Source organism: Dermochelys coriacea, chromosome 1 (genome assembly GCF_009764565.3).
Source record: "Dermochelys coriacea isolate rDerCor1 chromosome 1, rDerCor1.pri.v4, whole genome shotgun sequence".
Classification (NCBI taxonomy): domain Eukaryota; kingdom Metazoa; phylum Chordata; order Testudines; family Dermochelyidae; genus Dermochelys; species Dermochelys coriacea.
In genome coordinates this window covers 225,187,273-225,206,046 of record NC_050068.2, presented here as the reverse complement: position 1 = coordinate 225,206,046, position 18,774 = coordinate 225,187,273, and the positions used below count along the sequence as shown (strand labels likewise).

Sequence of the window (18,774 nt, the reverse complement as noted above, 5' to 3'; positions counted from 1 at the left end):
CCACACAAAAGTGTGTGGTGTGCTTTAAAGTAGCAGGTTAAACAAAACCAGCTTGATTAATTTCAGCTATTTTCAAAGCCAATTGTGTGTCAAATAGAAAATGTCACACTAACAAAAGCGGAGCGGGGGGAACAGCTCAGCTTTCTCAGATGGTATTACAAACCATTGAATAAAAAAAAAAAAAATCCTGAAATAACTCAGTGCCCTTTTAGTTACTAAGGACAACGGAAATCTGTATTTTGAAAAGCCTTCTTGCCTCAGAGTTAATTAACAACACTCACTGGGACAGGTTAGTTGTAGAGCTATTGAAGAGACCAAAATGGTATCCAGATACTCGGTGTGGAAAAGCATTGTTCAAGACATCTTATGCAGGAAAGCTCATCTCCTCATGGCACTTGCCTTTCCTCCCTCCAGAACTGCTCCCAGATTGAAGCATGTGGCTAACATGAAGGCCATCCAAACCACATGTTAGGGGTTCAACTAAGGAAATGCAGACAACTGGAAGGACTTACCTCCACAGGATAGTTCATCCTGAAGCAGAACAAGGTGCACCGGACAAGAACACCGGGTTGTACCATCACCCTTCACAATACAAATGTGCGAACACCCGCCATTATCTTGAGAACAAGGATGCTGTCCTGCAATTTATAAACAAGATCTTTATGCAATATAACCCCAAACCCACATGTCTGGTTGAGATTATTTAGACAGAAGAAATTAATTAGTAAAGCTTGGGTAAAAAATAATCCAGATTTACTTTTTCAGGCCCTGATCCCATAATGAGCTCATATGGGGTAGATCCCCTGCAGTGGGGCTCCACATGGACACAGGAGGTTCACCTGCATGGAGCTCATTACGACAATGGCCTGCCTCCCTTTCTCCCTTTCCAAATGGAAAACCTTCACGACAAGCAGCTCCAGAGTGTATCTTTTTTCCTTCACAGGCATTTATAATTATTTGTGATCTGAAGCATCATAAAAAATAAAATCACGCACTGCAACCTTTTAAAAACAGGAAACAAAACCTAAAGGTTTGTTTCTTGAGAAAGGCAGAATTAGTTCTGGAAGAATACAACAAAGGTGCCTAAAATTTAATACTGCACTCGCTTGCTCTCTCTAAGCCAATAAAAAAAAAGCAAACCTTTCTGATTTACAAAGTCTGAAGTATTTGCACTGCCTCCAAAACTCAAATGAATATGATCTAGATAAATATGTCTCTTCATTTTAATGTTTAATAAGGATGCCCGGTTTCTTCTTGAAATTCTTGACAGATTTACTGTGATTAATGGCAAACAAAGCTAGTAGTCATCAGCTTTAATTAATATCCCCAGACAGTTTCCTAAAAAAATTCTCCAGTTCAAAGCACACATCATACTTATGTTAACGTGATTGCTTCCTCTATGATAGCTGTGGCTCCACTTGGCTGCACCCATCCCCAGCCAACCCCCATTCATTTCAAGTTAGGAAAAAGTTTGTACTCTTCGAAAAAAAAGTTTAAAAACTATTTGAGTGCATTTACTCCTGGTGAAAGGGGCTGAAGTACTTTAAACAGACAAAGCATGTGGCAGGCTAAACTTAACTACTCCACCCCATGAATGTGTCACAACCCTGATCCAAAGGAACCTCCTCTAGGACTAAGATGGTATTTTAGTTTCTATAGCCACTCAATCCTTAGTGTCTGTCATAGGACTACCTATAAGGTTGCCCATTAGGGTATGTCTACACTGAAGCTGAAAGGTGCAATTTCTAGCTCAAGGAGATCTGCACTACACACACACACACACACACACACACACACACACACACATTTATTTATATTTTGGCCTGTGCTGTGCAGGAGGTCAGACTAGATGATCAGAATGGTCCCTTCTGACCTTAGTATCTATGAATCATTCTGATCAGGATCAGAACTCAAGGCAGCTAGCCTCTCCAGGTGCTCGCACCACCATGGCTTCCCTTCTCTTTAGTGTGCCAGCTCAATCAGAGCTAAAGTGGGTATGTCTCCTCAAGCTGGGAAATCACACCTTCCAGCTCCAGTGTAGAGACATCCTCAGTGACAAAACGTGATAGTGGTTTTTGTGATGGTCTCCTGTCCACTGGGAGTTGTACTGAGAAAACTCCACACAGGCCCCTTATCAGCCTTTTGGCCACTACTGACCTGGGGTGGATTTAAATCAGTGACATAGGAAGAAATGTCTCCCTATGCCATTAATAATTCCCTGTTGCGCCACTCCCCCCCCCCCACCCCACACCCCCTATTGCTTCTTGCTAATGGGGACAATACTTACTGTATTCCTGGATGTTTAGTTCTTTAACTGCATGTATGTCGCTGAGCTGTGCAATACGAGCCTGGACTTTTGTACGTCCTTCTCGACCAGTCATGTCGATTTTTTCTATCATTTGCTGTTGCTTGTCAATCCAGTACAGCCAGTTTTCAAATACTGTCAGCCCAACAGGTTGCAAGATATTGGAGTCTTCTAAAACTATTCGATTCGCCCCTTTGGAAAGGAGGTTGTGGTTTAACAATTGGAAGAGATCAAGATATCATCATGAACATATTTTACATAGATGTAAATATGCATATTGCACACTCATGTACACAGTCGAATGTCCTCAGTAGCTGTCTGGATTTAAATTCTGCAGCCAGATCCCCAATCCCCAGCGCGGGGAGTGGAAGCTCCAAGGTAGCTTCAGGGAAATCCAAAAATATGGAAGGTGTTTTTAATTTTGTATTACAGCAAGTAGTATAGTACCACTTGTATTACTTTGATATTAAATTCAGCTTTACGCTGACTCAACTTCATTTTGTACTGCAAATTGTACTGTACTGATAACTCATAACTGCATTCTAGAAGCAGCTAGATAACTCATAACTGCTGGAAGGGTATAGAAAAAGTTGGTATAAGGCATAAGGATGGCTATACAGGGCCAGACCAATGGTCAATCTGGCCCAGTATGCTGTTTTCCGACAGTGGCCAATGCCAGCTGCTTCAGAGGGAATGAACTGAATCAGTAATCGCTGAGTTATCCATCCCATTGTCTACTCCCAGCTTCTGGCAATCATAGGCTAGGGACACCCAGAGCATGGGCTCGCATCCCTTACCATCTTAGCTAATAGCCATTGATGGATCTGTCCTCCATTAACTTTTTTTTTTTTTTTTTTTTTTTTTTTTTAAACAATCCCATTATAGTTTTGTGCCAGGGCTTGCCCAGGCTGAGCCCAGGCATCTCGGGGCTTGGTGGTTCATGGCCCCAGCATCTCTGGGCTTGTCGCATAAGTTATGAAAGTAAAAAAAAATTGATTGAGCCCTGGCACCTCTTTCATTACAAATTAAACACTAAGTGCATTGTGTGAAGTACTTCTATTATTTTGTTTTAAACTTGCTGCCTATTAATTTCAGGGGACCCCAGTTCCTGTGCATTGTGAAGGGATAAATAACTTGTCCTTATTCACTTTCTCCACACCAGTCATGATTTTACAGACCTCTGTCATATCCCTTCTTAGTCGTCTCTTTTCCAAGCTGAAAAGCCCCCAGTCTTTTTAATCTCTCCTCATCCAGAAGCTGTTCCATACTCAACCATTTTTGTTGCTCTTCTGTGTATCTTTTCCAATTCTAATCTATATTTTTTGAAATGGGGTGACTAGAACTGCACACAATATTCAAGATGTAAAAGTACCATGGATTTATATAGAGGCAATATGATATTTTCTGTTTTATTATCTAATCTCTTTCCTAATAATTCCTAACGTTCTGTTGGGATTAGGTTTTCCAATGTGAATTACTTACCACTTATCAACACTGAAGTTCCTCTGCCATTTTGTTGCCCAGTGACCCAGTTTTGTGAAATCCCTTTGTAAATCTGCTTTGGATTTAACTGTCTTCAGTAATTTTGTATCATCTGCTAATTTTGCCACCTGTTTACCCCTTTTCCCAGGCCCTTTATGAATGCTGAACAGCACTGGTCCCAGTACAGATTCCTAAGGGACACCGCTATTTACCTCTCTCCATTCTGAAAACTGATCATTTATTCATACCCTTTGTTTCCTGTCTTTTAACCAGTTACTGATCCAGGAGAGGACCTTCCCTCTTATCCCATGGTTGCTTAAGAGCCTTTGGTGAGGGACCTTGTCAAATGCTGGTACACCATATCCACTTGATCAGCCTTGTTTTTTGACTCCCTCAAAGAATTCTAACAGATTGGTGAGGCATGATTTCCCTTTACAAAAGCCACGCTGACTCTTCCCCCAACAAATTGTGTTCATTTAAGTGTCTAATAATTCTGTTTTTTACTATAGTTTCAACCAATTTGCTTGGTACTGAAGTTAGGCTTACCAGCCTGTAATTGCCAGGATCGCTTCTGGAGCCTTTTTTTTTTAAATTTGGTGTCACATTAGCTATCCTCCAGTCATCTGGTACAGAAGCTGACTTAAATGATAGGTTACATACCACAGTTAGTAGTTCTGCAACTTGACATTTGAGTCCCTTCAGAACTCTTGGATGAATGTCATATGGTCCTAGTGAATTATTACTGTTAAATTTATCAATTTGTTCCAAAACCTTCTCAACTGACACCTCAGTCTGGGACACTTCCTCAGATTTGTCATCTAATAAGAATGGCTGAGGTGTGGGAATCTTCCTGCATCAGTCTTCATGGCAGAGGATGTGAAAGAATTCCTTTAGCTTTTCCAGCAATGGCCGTATTTTCCTGGAGCACCCCTTTAGCACCTCAATTGTCCAGTGGCCCCACTGATTGTTTGGGAGACTTCCTGCATCTGATGTACTTAAAATTTTTTTTTGCTGTTATTTTTTGAATCTTTGGGTAGCTGCTATTCAAATTCTTTTTTGGCCTGCCTAATTATATTTTTATATTTGCGTTGCCAGAATTTATGCTCATTTCTATTTTCCTCAGTAGGATTTAACTTGCAATTTTTAAAGGATGCATTTTTGCCTTTAACCACTACTTTTACTTCGTTGTTTAGTCATGGTAACATTTTTTGATCTGCTTACTATGTTTTTTAATTTTAAAATATGTTTAATTTAATTTGAGTTTATTATGGTGTTTTTAAAACATTTCCATGCAACTTGTAAGCATTTCACTTTTGTGACTATACCTTCTAATTTCCATTTAACTAACGTCCTCATTTTTGTGTAGTTCCCCTTTATGAAGTTAAACGCTACTGTGGTGGGCTTCTTTGGTGTTTTCTCCCCCACAAGGATGTTAAATTTAATTATATTATGGTCGCTATTACCAAGTAGTTCAGCTATAAGGCAGTTTAGGGTTTTGGCTCTCATGAGGTGATTAAGACTTTTGGCAAAGAGGAGGGGAAGTACTTTTTTTCCCTAACCCTAGTGGAAAGGATCAACAGCAATTTTAAGTTTTGTGTATGGGCCTGAACTCTTCAGCCTTGTCTTCATCAGGGAAAAAAGGGGAGTTGTTCATTTGAATTCACTAATATGATGTAAAATCCTAGTGAAGATAAGGCACTTTGTAGTTTTCATACTAGTTAGTAGGAAAATGTAAACCCTTAAAGACTATGGAGGAGTTAACTCAACCTGCAAACTAGTGTGAAAATTATAAATTGCCTTGCCTTCACTAGGTTTTTACTATGTGTTAGTTACCATGTGTTAGTTAATTTGAATTAGGAATATACCCTTTTTCCCAGTGAAGACTCCCTCTCAGTTCTCTAGCAACCCTCAGCAGCGACCAGGAGAAGCACATTAGCTGAATGTTTATGCTACAGTGATAGACAATTATTTAACAGCACTGACTTTTAAATGGTCATTATTAGATTTCAGAGTTAAAATTCCATTCAGATGAAAGGGAGCGCAGTTCATACTTGTCTCAGAGCTATTGCTGAAGATGGCCTGCAAACTTACTCTGCGCTACTTTACATTGACTTTTTACATTTATTTTCTTCACAACTCGAGGGCTAGAAATTTATATTTAAAAAAACCCCAAAGCTTAGATTACACTACACAATTATACTGTGAATTCGGTGACCTGTAAACAGATGTAGTGAATTTATTATGCCCTGCACTTATACTTACTTTTACTCACACACACTCATCACAGAAACTAAAAGTATAGAGAACCCACAGCTGGAATGTTTGGATCAAAATCCAAACACTGCCAAACCTTCTGCTGTGTTCAGATCATTTCTATCTAAAACTTAAAAAACAAACCAAAAAACCCCTACAGCAGATAATAACTTGTGAACGTGTTCAACTACACTATGCTTTGCAAAAACAGTAATTGACATTTTTAAAAAAGACTAGTACAGTGAACCACCACATATAAAAGGCTACCATTTTTTTCCAAGGAATGTGTTGCCAAGATTTGCTTTTGGGACCAAAAAGTTATTTATTATTATAATACCTGAATGTTTTATTATTTCATATTTATGAACAGTCCATGTTTATTAATATAAATAACTATGTTTTGCATTTTTATAGGCTCTTTAGATACTCTCATAGTGCTTTACAGTAAGTTAAATTAACTAACTATCACCTCCATTTTAAGATGGGTAAAGTGAGGCACAGATAGGTTAAGTAGTTTGCCTGATGTCTCATAGTGATTAGCTGATAGATTCTGGCCTGGTCTACACTTAAAACCTAGAGAGTGACTTTCCTACAGCCCACAGTGGTGTGAAAAATCCACATCCCTGAGTGCCGCAACTATGCTGACTTTTAACCCCCAGCACAGACATAGTTAGGTCAATGGAAGAATGCATCCATTAACCTAGCTACCGTTGCTCAGGGAGTAGGAGTTCCTACAATAACAGAAACCCCCCATCTTTCGCTGTATTCTATGTCTACACTGTGAGGTTATGCTGGCATAGCTAAGGTGCCATAGCTATACTGCTACAGTGCCTGTAGTGTAGACATGGGTTCTGACACAGCGCCTAGGAATCCTCCCCCCGCAGCTTTAAACTACAGACAGCACTTTGACTCCATCATCTGGAGCTACACCAGTGATGAATTTGGCCCTAGGAAAGATGTTAATGGATTCTGTAGAAGGCCATATCTAGCTTGATGCAGGAATTACTAGGGTGAGGTTCTATGGTGTGTGTAACGCAAGAGGTCAGCTAGACGACCACAATGGTCCCTTCTGGCTTTAAAATCTATGAGCATGAGTCATCTGTTGCAGGAACACTAGCTGTGAGATGCCAAGAAGGGGTGGAGAGGTGCACAAAGAGGACTTGAGAAAGGGAAGCATGACTTTTGCTGTCAACCTTTACAAAAATAAAAGTTTCACCTCTTTGGACAGAGTTCTTTTATGATCCAGTGAGGAGGTGGGGGATCTACATGACATTTCTCAACATATTGCACAAATTTTTAGCTTAACAAAAATCTCAGTCTCTTAAAAGTACCTCAGTTTTTCACCCATATTTATGACTGAGATTAATTTACTATTTGTGACTAAACCAAGACCATGATATTTATCCTTCATCTAAATAAGAAATCCTAAAGTGGGGACCACAAAGTTCACAAAACATCCATTAGTTCCACCAGGATTGTCATAAAGGAAGATCCTAAAGGCTTAGAAATCCATGTTTGCTCAAGAATGAAACATGACTAACAGGACTTTTTTCCGGCCATTACTTCCCTCCTACATGGGGGAAACTGACTGGAATAGCCGTTTCAGACTAGCTGCCTGTGTGGACACACAGTTCCAGAATAAAAGTCAATGTATTCCAGAATAATTAGTGTGTGTCCAAAATAAACTAATTATTCTGGAATATACTGACCTTTTATTCCAAACTAGTGTCCACATAAGGAACTATTCCAGTCCATTTCCCTGTGTAGACGAGCCATTTCTTCTGTGAAAGTCCAATTGACTTCAATGGGATTTCTATTATTAGAAGAACACAACTGGGCTCCAGGTATCTGTTGGGAGCATTCTCCTCTCTCCTATCCTATCAGATATGAAGCATGCCGTCCCTCTTTGTAAGAGTAGCAGCATCTGCAGACACAGGCAGCAAGAGAGTTTTTAAGAACACACATGCAGAAAAATTATGCTTTTTTTTTTTTTAAACTGAAAGGCCTATTAATCAGCATTCTTTAACTAGCAATCTGTCTGAACAGTTAGGATTTACACTGATAATTGCTGTAACTTATCTTGCAGTGCAAATGTCTAAAGATGAGTGTTTTGGAAAAAAATTCTCCATGTTCATGGAAGGAATGGTGAGGTTTTAATAAACAATACCTAAAATCTGATGACAGCTTTTTTTTTGTTTTAAAGTAAGATAATTTAAAAATAAAAGAGTGGGATTTATAATTTACACCAGCCTTCGACTTTGGTGTTCTAAAAATTGACATAACAGATGCAAAAGGAGAAACAAGGAACGAGTAAGTTTCAGATGTCAGTTAAATCCTGCAGATGCTGAATCTGTAGTGGTCAAGGTCATCCAAGGATACATCATACCAAAATTTCAAATGTTTTAATGCACTAAGTGTGGTCTACTGGTTGTAACACTCGATTAAGAGTCAAGAGTTCTTTTTCTGGATCTTCCATTAACTTATTGTGTGTCACTGGGCAAATTGCATACACTTGCAACTCAAATAATACCACTTGTCCTATCATACAGACATGTTATGAAACTTAAATAGAAGACGGAAAGCAAATTAGTGTCCTTGGATGGAATGCACTACAGAATTCCAAAGCATTATTATATCATTAATGAGAATATATCAATGCAATACTTTACTACCAAATTCATTTATTTTCCATCACCAGTCTCTACTTTTACTCTCATATCTCATACATGCATGCAGATGGGGGAACGGACACTCATCTGAAGTACAAGGACAGACATTGCAGGTATTATATAGTTTATGTTGCCACAGGCACAGAAATGGCCAGTGCATGCCGACTTAACCCTATAGAACAGATTTTTCACCAACTGTACACTTCCTGGTTTGCCTGACAGGTACTAGTACTCCAAAAAAGTGATATCCATGAAAAAGAGAAGTGATTATTTGTGAACTGGCGTTGAGGGAGAAGCTAACCAAGGTCTTGAAACTAGAAATTGAAGTGAACAGCACTAATATTGAGCAACTAATAGTGCAAATGAATTTCTAAACATAAGTTTTACTTTACCTGAAAGGTCACTGCTCTCAATTCTCCGGAGCTCTGAATCAGCCCAGAATAACTTGCTCAGCTGGCTGTCAAGGGCCAGGGCTATAGGTTTACTCAACCCACTGAAAAAGAGGATCTCCCGTTCAGTTCCATCCAGTGCTGCCCTCTCAATTTTGGGTGACCTTTCCTGCAGATTAGTGAAATACATGTACCTGTACCAAGAATAGTTAGAGTCAAACAGATTCGTAAATTATGCAGGTTTTTATTAACTAACTTTTTTCCCCCCTAACGATCTCTCAGAGAGACAAACATCCCTTCTCACTACTGTGCGAAGTGGGAGGGAGGAGGCAGCTATTTAAGACAATGACTGATTTGGGGATAAAAAAAAACATTTTCAATGTCAGGCTAAAAACTGTCCCTTCCCTTTTGCAGGTGCTCTGCAGGTGCAGGAGGAAGGGAACACAGGCTACCTGGGCTAGTACACATGCAGGAAATAGGCTTGCTCTATCTCTCAGCACTCAGGTGTGCAAGGGAGGAGGAATTGACCATCTGTACAGGAGCTGTTTCTAGGCAGGATGGGGCCATGTTTCTTGCCCTGCATTTCACCAGGATGCATGTGAGAGTGAGTGAAGAGGGCAGGAATTTAACCAGAATTCTCCTACGGCTGGGGCCCAGAGCTCCCTGCACCCAGCCCCACACACTCCCCCTGCTGCTCCCCAATACCCAGTCCTGCACCCAGCTCCACACATACTCCCTTCCAGCTTCCCCACACTCAGCTCTGAGCTTTCCCCACTGCACCCAGCCCCATGGTCTCCCTGCCCTGAAAAGCACCATCCCCACCAGGAGCCAGGTGGTTTTGGGAGCTCCAGGCCCCATCCTTCTTCTGCATCTCTACTTCCCAGGAAGCCCCCTAAAGCTTGGATCCAATCCTCCCCTCTCCTGGGGACTAGGAGTGTTTCCTGCTCCACTTCTTCCCAGGGACTGGGGTGCCCATGAGTGCCCAAAGGACTGTAAAGGTGGGGTGGGGGTGAGGAACATGGAGTTGCAACACCCCTCAAATCTATGGGGCAGCTGAGCCAAGTTTGAGTGAGTAGTGTTGTGACCTGGTGCATGGGGTCACAGTATCACTCAAATATGGCCTGGCTGCCTCTCCTTCATGACAGAGGAGTAGCTGTGCCAAATTTCTAGCTCCAGTCCAGGGCCAAGTGGGGTGGGTGGGGATGGAGGGAGGGTGAGCCCTCCACTCCCCGTTGCACCCATTTTAAAGATGTATCAAGACCTGCCATGTATTGGGCTTCTCCCCTTCTATAACACAACATTACCACCCTCTAACGGCACCGCCTCTCCTTCCCAACAAGGCTCAGCCTCAGGAGGGCCATAATTGAACCCTGCTAACCTTTACCAGTGAAATCCTGGCCTCAATTAAGTCAGTGGAAGAATTCCCATTGACTTCAATGGGCCAGTATTTTACACTAAGAATTTTAGAAGTCTCAACCTTCAGCACCAATGCAAAAGTTCCAAAGACACCTTTATTTTGATGAAGGGTAGCCAGCAGCTACAAGATTTATTAATAGGATCTCCAGGCTGGATTTTCCCTACCATTCCACATTACAACTACATACCCTTTCTCTGGGTTCACCACAATGGCCCGGGGCCTGTCGTCTTCTCCTTTCAGCACCACGCCCATCGGTCTCCCATCCAAGCGTGTCACATTAATCACATTAGTGGCTTCACAAGTCCAGTAGATGTAGCGGCTGTAGATGTCAATGCTCAGATCATAGGGTTGCATGTCCAGGTTCTGATTGGGAACTGGACTTGTCACCACAGTAAGGCTCTGGGAAATCACCAGAAGGATATTACATTCAGTGCATCACCTAGAATTGGATCTGCTGTATGTGAAATTCTTTAAAGTTACAAAGAGACCTCCAAAATATAATCCTAAACCAGGAACACATGTTCAGTTGTCTCTCTCTCTCTCTCTCGGTCCCTTGGTGAGCAACAGCAGAATGAGCAGTGGACACAAAACACACCCTGGCAGATTTAGGGGGATGGAAATCATACCATTTGGTCGCAGCTCAGAAGAACTGATGTTGTTGTTGGGCTTTGAGGGGGTATCCCAGGTGGCTGGGGGAGTGGCACCGACACTCACCAGTGCTAGGAGTTTTGAGAGGTTGTGGACGCTGTATGACTGGCTGTACTATGCCTTAAAGGACAATTCTTGTCTGCTGAAAGTTTCCCCCTCAGTTCACCAACCCAAAACAGATTACATTGGTTAAATCCCAACCACTCTAAGAGAGGAGACAGCTAGATCACTAAAGTCAAGGTTTCCACTGGGAAAGGCACTCTCTGGGCCAGTTTTCATGTTTCACTTCCAATTCTATCTCATTCTCTTTTTCTTAATAAACCAAACTCCTTAGACAGTCCAGTTCCTCAGAACATAGACTAATATGAATACAGAACACACAGATCTCTACAACAGAAAGTCCATGTCACCAATAATCCCTAAACTTGAGCAGTCTATAGGACAGATTATCAGGAAAAGAAATGTTCAGGAGGCCAGCTGATGGTTTGGACAACAGCTCTCGCATCAATCCTCCTACATCATTTTCATCACATATGTGAGGAGGAAAATTACATTAGGGAACCTTCTAATTGGTAGAGTAGACATCTGCTAGCACTGGTCCTTGGTCTAGGTATGAAATTTAGCACTTTGGAATTTTCCCATTTTACTCCCTTTGAGTTTTCCCTGTTTTCCCAAGTATTTCAACTACATGTAATCCCTCTTTCTGGCTCTCTTCAACGTATAGAAAATTATTATGCAGACATTGTAATCTCTTCACAGATAAGATTGAAGTAGTCTTCCCTGTGACAAACCCGATTTACCCCACCCAGACAACTTTATTAGAGACATATTGATCCAGCTGAAATTCCATGTACCGCATCTTAGCCTCCGACAGTCTCTTTGGAAATCCTGGAGTAAATTCAATGTGACATTCTGGGGACAGAGGTGCTCTGTAAAGTAGCTTGTCTTGCACTTTTGGAAAAGTTGCCAACTCTTTTTTTGGCTTGTCACATCTTCCAAAGCACTTGGCTTAGAAACTGCACACTTGTTTTATTCTGCTGGTCCTGGAGAGATCTGGCACTTTTGATAGTTTTGGATGTTAAATTATTTAGAAGTTCACAAAAAACATCCCTAAATAGGAGTGAAGTATGATCGGGCATTTCAATGGAATCCAACTCACACTTCCTACCCCCTCCTTAAGAAACTGCATTTTCTTTTAACAGAAAAAAAATTATGTCTTCAATTCCCTGCCACCAAAAATAAATAAAAGATTTTAAAAGTCTGAGAATGAACAACTGTACAAGCCTTAATCAATTACTGTTACCTCACCCATCCTACACCATGCTTTGTCTCCGGCCCCATCCAGGCCTCCTCTCTGCTCCCCAATCATGTGCTCCCTTTCCATGCTGCTGGGACTCTTGCAACTGTTTCATGCCTCTCATCTAGAGTCCCACTGGTCTACTATCCCACTCTCCTCATGCCTACACCAGAATTCCCCAACTCCTAGACAGGAGCTGCATACCACATTGGCATGCAGTCCCAAATCTCTTACTCTCAAGTCAGTGTACCTTCCCCGGTCATCTCTATTCCCCTGCACAGACTATTGCCCCTTCTGTATTTCCTAAATGAATCCTACTATCCATTTCTATTGCGGTTCTCATCACTACCAGCCCAGACCAGCTGCAGCGAACCTGGAGTTAGCAGGAGGTCTGTCTATTTATATTATTTAAAATTTAATCATTGCTTCGTGTAAACAGTGCCTCATCTCTTTGCAATTCCTCTCACTGGATACCTGGCTGCCATCTTCTTGTGCCTTCCGGATAATGTTCTGCCGAGAGTCAATCCAGTAAAGTTGCTTATCTAGGGGGTCATAATCGATGGCCCGCACATTCCTGAGACTGTGGATAGGGAGTATGATATCTGGACTTTGTTGCTCACTATCACCATGCGATTATTGCGTTCTTCTGACTGAACAACAGGAAAGTTGTAGGAGCTTTAAAAAAAGGGGGACACACACAGAGCAGAAACACTGGTTATCTATATACCCACTACTAACATTACTACACAGAAGCTATCAATACCTTACATTCCCCTAGAAATCACCCCCTTCCTCCTCCCCACACATACACACATCACACAGCATAGTTTTTTTTTTTTTTTTTAAAAGCTTTAAAGACATCTATCTTTTAAAATAAATTCTTATGTGTGGGATGTAAAAAGCAAGGATAATTTCATATGCAAAAAAAAAAGAAAAGAAAGAAAGAATATGGACACACTCTTGAAATCATGACAAGATCCAGGTATTCAATTTAAAACACTTTTCCCAAGTCTCTTCACAGCATCCTTTTAGCTCAGTGGTCTGCCTGCAATAAAGTTACAGTGCACTGTAGAACAATGCCCAGCAGCCTCAGTAAAGTAGCTCAAGCCTGGAAAGATCAGCAGAGGGGACCTTTCACCCAGCTCCAACCTATAACCAGGTGAGGGAACACCTGGAGGAGTGAGGTTCCAGAGAACATCCTCTGTCTTTATTATTTTAGGCATGTACTTTGAGTAATTTTTCTGGCTGCTGCTAAGAAAGAAGTTTCATTGGCATAAAAATATACTTTTCACACTGTCAAAATTCTGACCTAGGTGCAAGTTATTTTTGCTTCTGAAAAACTTGGATTTCCCCCCAAGCATTTCACCAGTGACTTTTTCTACATTTAATCACTAATTAATAGAAGACAAAAGCAAACCAAAAAACCCACCCACCCACCCACCCACCGAGTTTGTTGTACGCATGTAGTATATAAACAGCAAACCACCACCTTTGGAAAGGTCAAATCCCTTATTCATTAGATAAACCAGAATTTTAAGGGACACATGCAAAGAGAAAGTTTTAGACCAAAACATAGGAAGTTGTAACTGAAAGCATGCAAGCCTCCTTTCACAAACAGTCAAATCCCTCTGCTTCTCTTTGTCATTCTCAGAGATCCACTCAGTAAGAACTTCAAAAGGAAAGATATTAAATAATTGTCTTCTTGATATCTGAAAACTCAGGACTTCTCTAGCATTATCCAAATCAAATCGCTCATTGTATGTGGTGGTAGGGCAAATTTCAAGTGCCCCCATTCTCTGGAACTCAGTTGGGTTTTGGAAAATACTTTCTATTCTCCAACGTAAGTTTTCTCCCAACAGCCATATTTTAACTATATTCTGGAAGGAACTGTAGGTGAAACACAGCAGGCATCCCTGCTGGGGAACTGCTCTTCAAGTTAAATATGCAGTGTTCGCGCTGAAAGTTTGAGTTCCCAGATCTCATCGCAGCAGCATCTCCTTCCCATAATTAAAAGAATATGTGCACACATGTGCATTGTGGTCAACAAAGGGACGAATTGGCCTCTAAACAGGATCTGTGCTAGAATAATGTTCAGAAACACATAACCAAGTAAAATAGGCAACAGAAAGTTCAAATGATCCATGCACCAATTACAGATACCAAGAGAAAACTTAAATTACAAGCAGAAAAATCTAAGTCTCCAATTACCTACAAATGAGAAGTGGGAAATCTACCAGGGTTGAACATGGCTGAAAAGCTGTTAATGCCTAATGAAAGACTGAACCATACCATTTAGGAACAGTTTTACATCTTTATAACATAACACGTTTCCTGTATTTTTCTCATTGCTTTGTAACGAAACATTTCCATGAAAACAAGATCTTTACGTGACTACTACTTATTTCTCGTCTGAAGACAAAATCCCCCGCTTATGATATCATAGTTATCACCACAACTATGTCAATTATTTTTTTGACATGCAGTAAAGGAGGAAGAAGGATATGGTACAAAGATTTTGTTCGCATGCAAGTGGTCCCTTGTAATAAACAGAAAAGAAATACTGATAATGTGGAGTGTGCAAAGCAGAAATGTTTCCAAGAGGATGATTTTCAAAGTATTCCATGGAGGTAATATTCTCAGAATAAGTGACACCTGATTTGGGTTTAGTGCAGCAGTTAGATCTCTTGACTCATGCATAATGCAGATGAGATAATATCTGATTCTCTTAAGCCACTGACTAATCTGAATGACACCAGCAGAAACCATCCAAGCATCTTGGCAGTCAAAAATGGAGGTTACTTACCAGTAACTGGAGTTTCAAGACATGTGGTCCCCGTCTGTATTCCACACATTAGGTATGCATGCGCACTGTGTGCTTGAGTCCGGAAGTTTTTGCAAGCAGTGTCCATTGGTTCACGCATGTGCTGTAGCTCTCCTCATACTCCAAACCAAGGGCATAAAAGGTGATGCGGGCCGATGCCTTTCCAGTTTTCCATTCTTACGGCAGTTCAAACAATCCACAGCAGAGGGGATGGAGGGCAGGTAGACGGGGGACCACACATCTTGAAGAGCATTCAGTTAACAGTAAGTAGCCTGCATTGCTTCAAGTGATGGTCTCTATGTGTATTCCCCATGTGGGAGATTAACAAGCAGTGGTAAACCAAGAGGTGGGTGCAAGGAGGCCAACGCTGACTGTACTACTGCTTTCCTCACAGCTGTCTGCATTTGACCAGACCAAAGCGTTATGTCTTGCAATGGTCTGCAAAGAGCTCCAATTAGCTGCCCTTTGTATCTCTGGGAGGGGTACGTCTCTCAGCAATGCAGCCGAAATAACCTGCCCTCTAGTAGAATTAGCCTTCACCTGCTCCGGAGCGGGAATATAAGCAAGTTGGTAATAAAGGGTAACACAACTTGAGATCCATTTTGAATGTCTGTGTGTCTATGTAGCTTGACCCCTTGATCACTCTGCTACAAAAACAAATAGTTTAGGAGTCTTTTAACATCATTTGTTCTTTGCAGATAAAAACCCAAAGCACTTGAGACATCTAAAGAATGCAGTCATCTCCCTTCATCTGAGGCATGCAGTTTTGGAAAAGCTATGAATAAATGGACTACTTGACTCATATGAAACTCAGAAGCTATTTTAGGAATGAATCTAGGGTGGGGTTATAACAAGACCTTTTCTTTATAGAATGTAGTATATGGTGGGTCCACCATGAGCACTCCCAGCTCACTAACCCTTCTGGCTGACATTATGGCTATTAGAAAGGCCAGCTTCATGGACAGGTGGGTCATAGAACATGTGGCTAGAAGCTGAAAGGGGGAAGGGGAACTAGCGAACAACAACAAAACAAAATTGAGGTTCTACTAAGGTCAGGGGTGAAAGTAAGTTGAGTGACTTACCGGTACTCTGGGGCCAGCTCTGGCCCCTGGAAGGGGCAGGGACTAGGGCGGAAGGGACAGGGTTGAGGGGGTCAGAGCCAGAGCCAGCCCCAGCCCACCCTGTAAGGTAAGTGCCCCCCCCCCCACTGGGGTAGCAGCAGCCACCCGGGGCTCCTGAGGCCCCTCTTCTATCGCCCTTTAAATAGCCGCCATAGCCCTGGGGAAGCAGCGGGGCTCCAGCGGCTATTTAAAGGACCGGGGTGGCAGAGGCAGCTGGAGCCCCAGCCCTTTAAATAGCCCCTGGAGCCCCCGCTACCCCAGAGCTCCAGGGGCTATTTAAAGGGCCCACGGCTCCCCTGCTTCTACCGCCCCGGTCCTTTAAATAGCCGCCAGAGCCCTGGAGTAGTGGCAGCGGGTCCCAGTGGCTATTTAAAGGGCCCGGGCAGTAGAAGCAGGGGAGCCCCAGGCCCTTTAAATAGCTGCCAGAGCCCTGCAGCCGCTACCCCAGGGCTCCAGCAGCGGGGCTCTGGAGACAATTTAAAGGGCCTGGGGCTCCAGCCACTGCTGTGATCCCCAGGCCCTTTAAATTGCCCCCGGGGAAGCCCGGCTGTCCCAGTACAGTACACCGGCTCTTGCCGGGACGCTGTACCAAGGCGTACCAGCTTACTTTCACCTCTGACTAAGGTGCAAACTTCACCAATGGTGGAAAGGCTCTGAGACTCCCCTTCAGAAATCTAGTTGTGACAGGATCAGTGAATATTGTATGGTATTTAGAGAATAGAAGTTACTGATCGCTACTAAATGTACTCGCAGAGAATCGAGCATGAGACCCGAAGACTTAAGAATAAGTAGATACTCTAAGACAGGAAGGATCCCAGCAGATTTTGGATACACGTTGCATTGGTGAGCCCAGGTGGAGAAATGCTTCCATTTTGGTTAATAACAACTTCTCACAGACTCTTTTCTACTTTGGTTAAGGATGAATTGTACCCTTTTAGAACATTAGTATTCTATTTCTGATGCCCATCCATATACCAGGCCCCAAGTTGCAACAGTCCCAGGTTGGGATGCTAGGACTTGCCCTTATGCACTCAGAAAGTCCGGCACCTTGGGGATGTTCTTGGGCGGGTGAACTGAGGCCTTCAGCAGATTGTAAACTGAACTGTCTCAACCAGTTGGGTGCAAACAGGAAAACTTGAACTCTCTCTTCATGAATCTTTGGTTGCACTAGTGGTGTCAAAGGCATACCACAGGCAACCCTTCCATGACACCAGCAGGGCATCTTCTGTCAAGTCCTTGCCCAGGGCTACTCTGGAGAGGTACTGAGGAAGTTTCCTGTCCTCCCATGAGGTGAAAAGGTCTGATGTCAGCATTCCCCATTGGGTGAAGACATCATCAAGAACCAAATTATGAATCTCCCATATGTGATGTGAGGAAAAATGTCTGCTCAAGCAGTCCACTGGGGAGTTTTGCACCCCTGGTAAAGAAGCTGCCAATAGGAATATGCGATGGCTGATGCACCAGTTCCAAAGGGTGACTGCCTCTATGCAGAAAAGGAGAGATCTCATTCTCCCTTCTTGTTTACATAAAATACTGTTGTCATGTTGTCCAACATTATTTGGACATGTCTGTATAGGATGAGGGAGGAAGGAGTCACAGGCTCACGGGACCACCTGGAATTCTAGTAAACTGGTACTCCCAAAGGGTCCAGATGCTTTGTGCCATGTAATTACCCAACATGAGCATCCCAACCAAAGAGGAAAGCATCAGGAATGAGGATTGGCTCAGGGGTCAATGTGAGGAAAGGGATCCCCAAACCTTCTCCACTTTTGTCCACCAGAGTTTGTCTAAAACTTTAGGCAGAACTGTCACCTCTGTTTATGTTGCCTTTCTTTAGTGAGTGAGTACACAGAGAGAAAACAGGCAGTGAAAATAAAGCTTGGCAAACAGTGTCATGTGTGTGCATGAAGCCACATGACCAAGGAGAGAAAAGGCAAGTTCTGATTTATGTCCTGGTTCTGACAGTGACCTGATGTATGAGCACGCTCATGGCCTGAAACATCTTGAGAGGCAGATATGTCTTGCTGCAGTCGAGTCCAATATCACCCCTATAAAATTTATGAGACTCATGGGGGTCAACATGGATTTTCATGATTGATGCAGAAACCCAGGAAAGGCAGAAGGCTGAGCAGAACATTGGTTGATTGCTAGACTTCCTGTAGGAACTGCCCATCTGTAGCCAGTCATCAAGGTAGGGGAAGACTGTAAATCCCTTTCTTCTTGTCCAAGGTGCCACTATTGAATAGACCTTAGTAAAGACCCTGTGTGCAGTAGCTAGCCCAAAGTGGGAGGGACTCTAAATTAGTAATGCTCTTCATCAAAGAGGAACCTGAGGAACCTCTTGTGGGCTGGGTGGATATCTATGTGAAAAT

At 42.4% G+C, this 18,774-nt stretch overlaps 1 protein-coding gene across 1 annotated transcript in view; it reads right to left on the bottom strand.

Moving 5' to 3' along the window:
* The window catches only part of LRP6 (LDL receptor related protein 6), a 196,826-nt gene that overhangs the window by 18,345 nt on the left and 159,707 nt on the right, over nucleotides 1–18,774 (bottom strand). Inside the window, 6 exon segments of the mRNA XM_038403027.2 lie at nucleotides 513–638; nucleotides 2,288–2,497; nucleotides 9,102–9,292; nucleotides 10,703–10,914; nucleotides 12,935–13,085; nucleotides 13,087–13,135. Coding sequence (XP_038258955.1) covers nucleotides 513–638; nucleotides 2,288–2,497; nucleotides 9,102–9,292; nucleotides 10,703–10,914; nucleotides 12,935–13,085; nucleotides 13,087–13,135 — 939 coding nt within the window.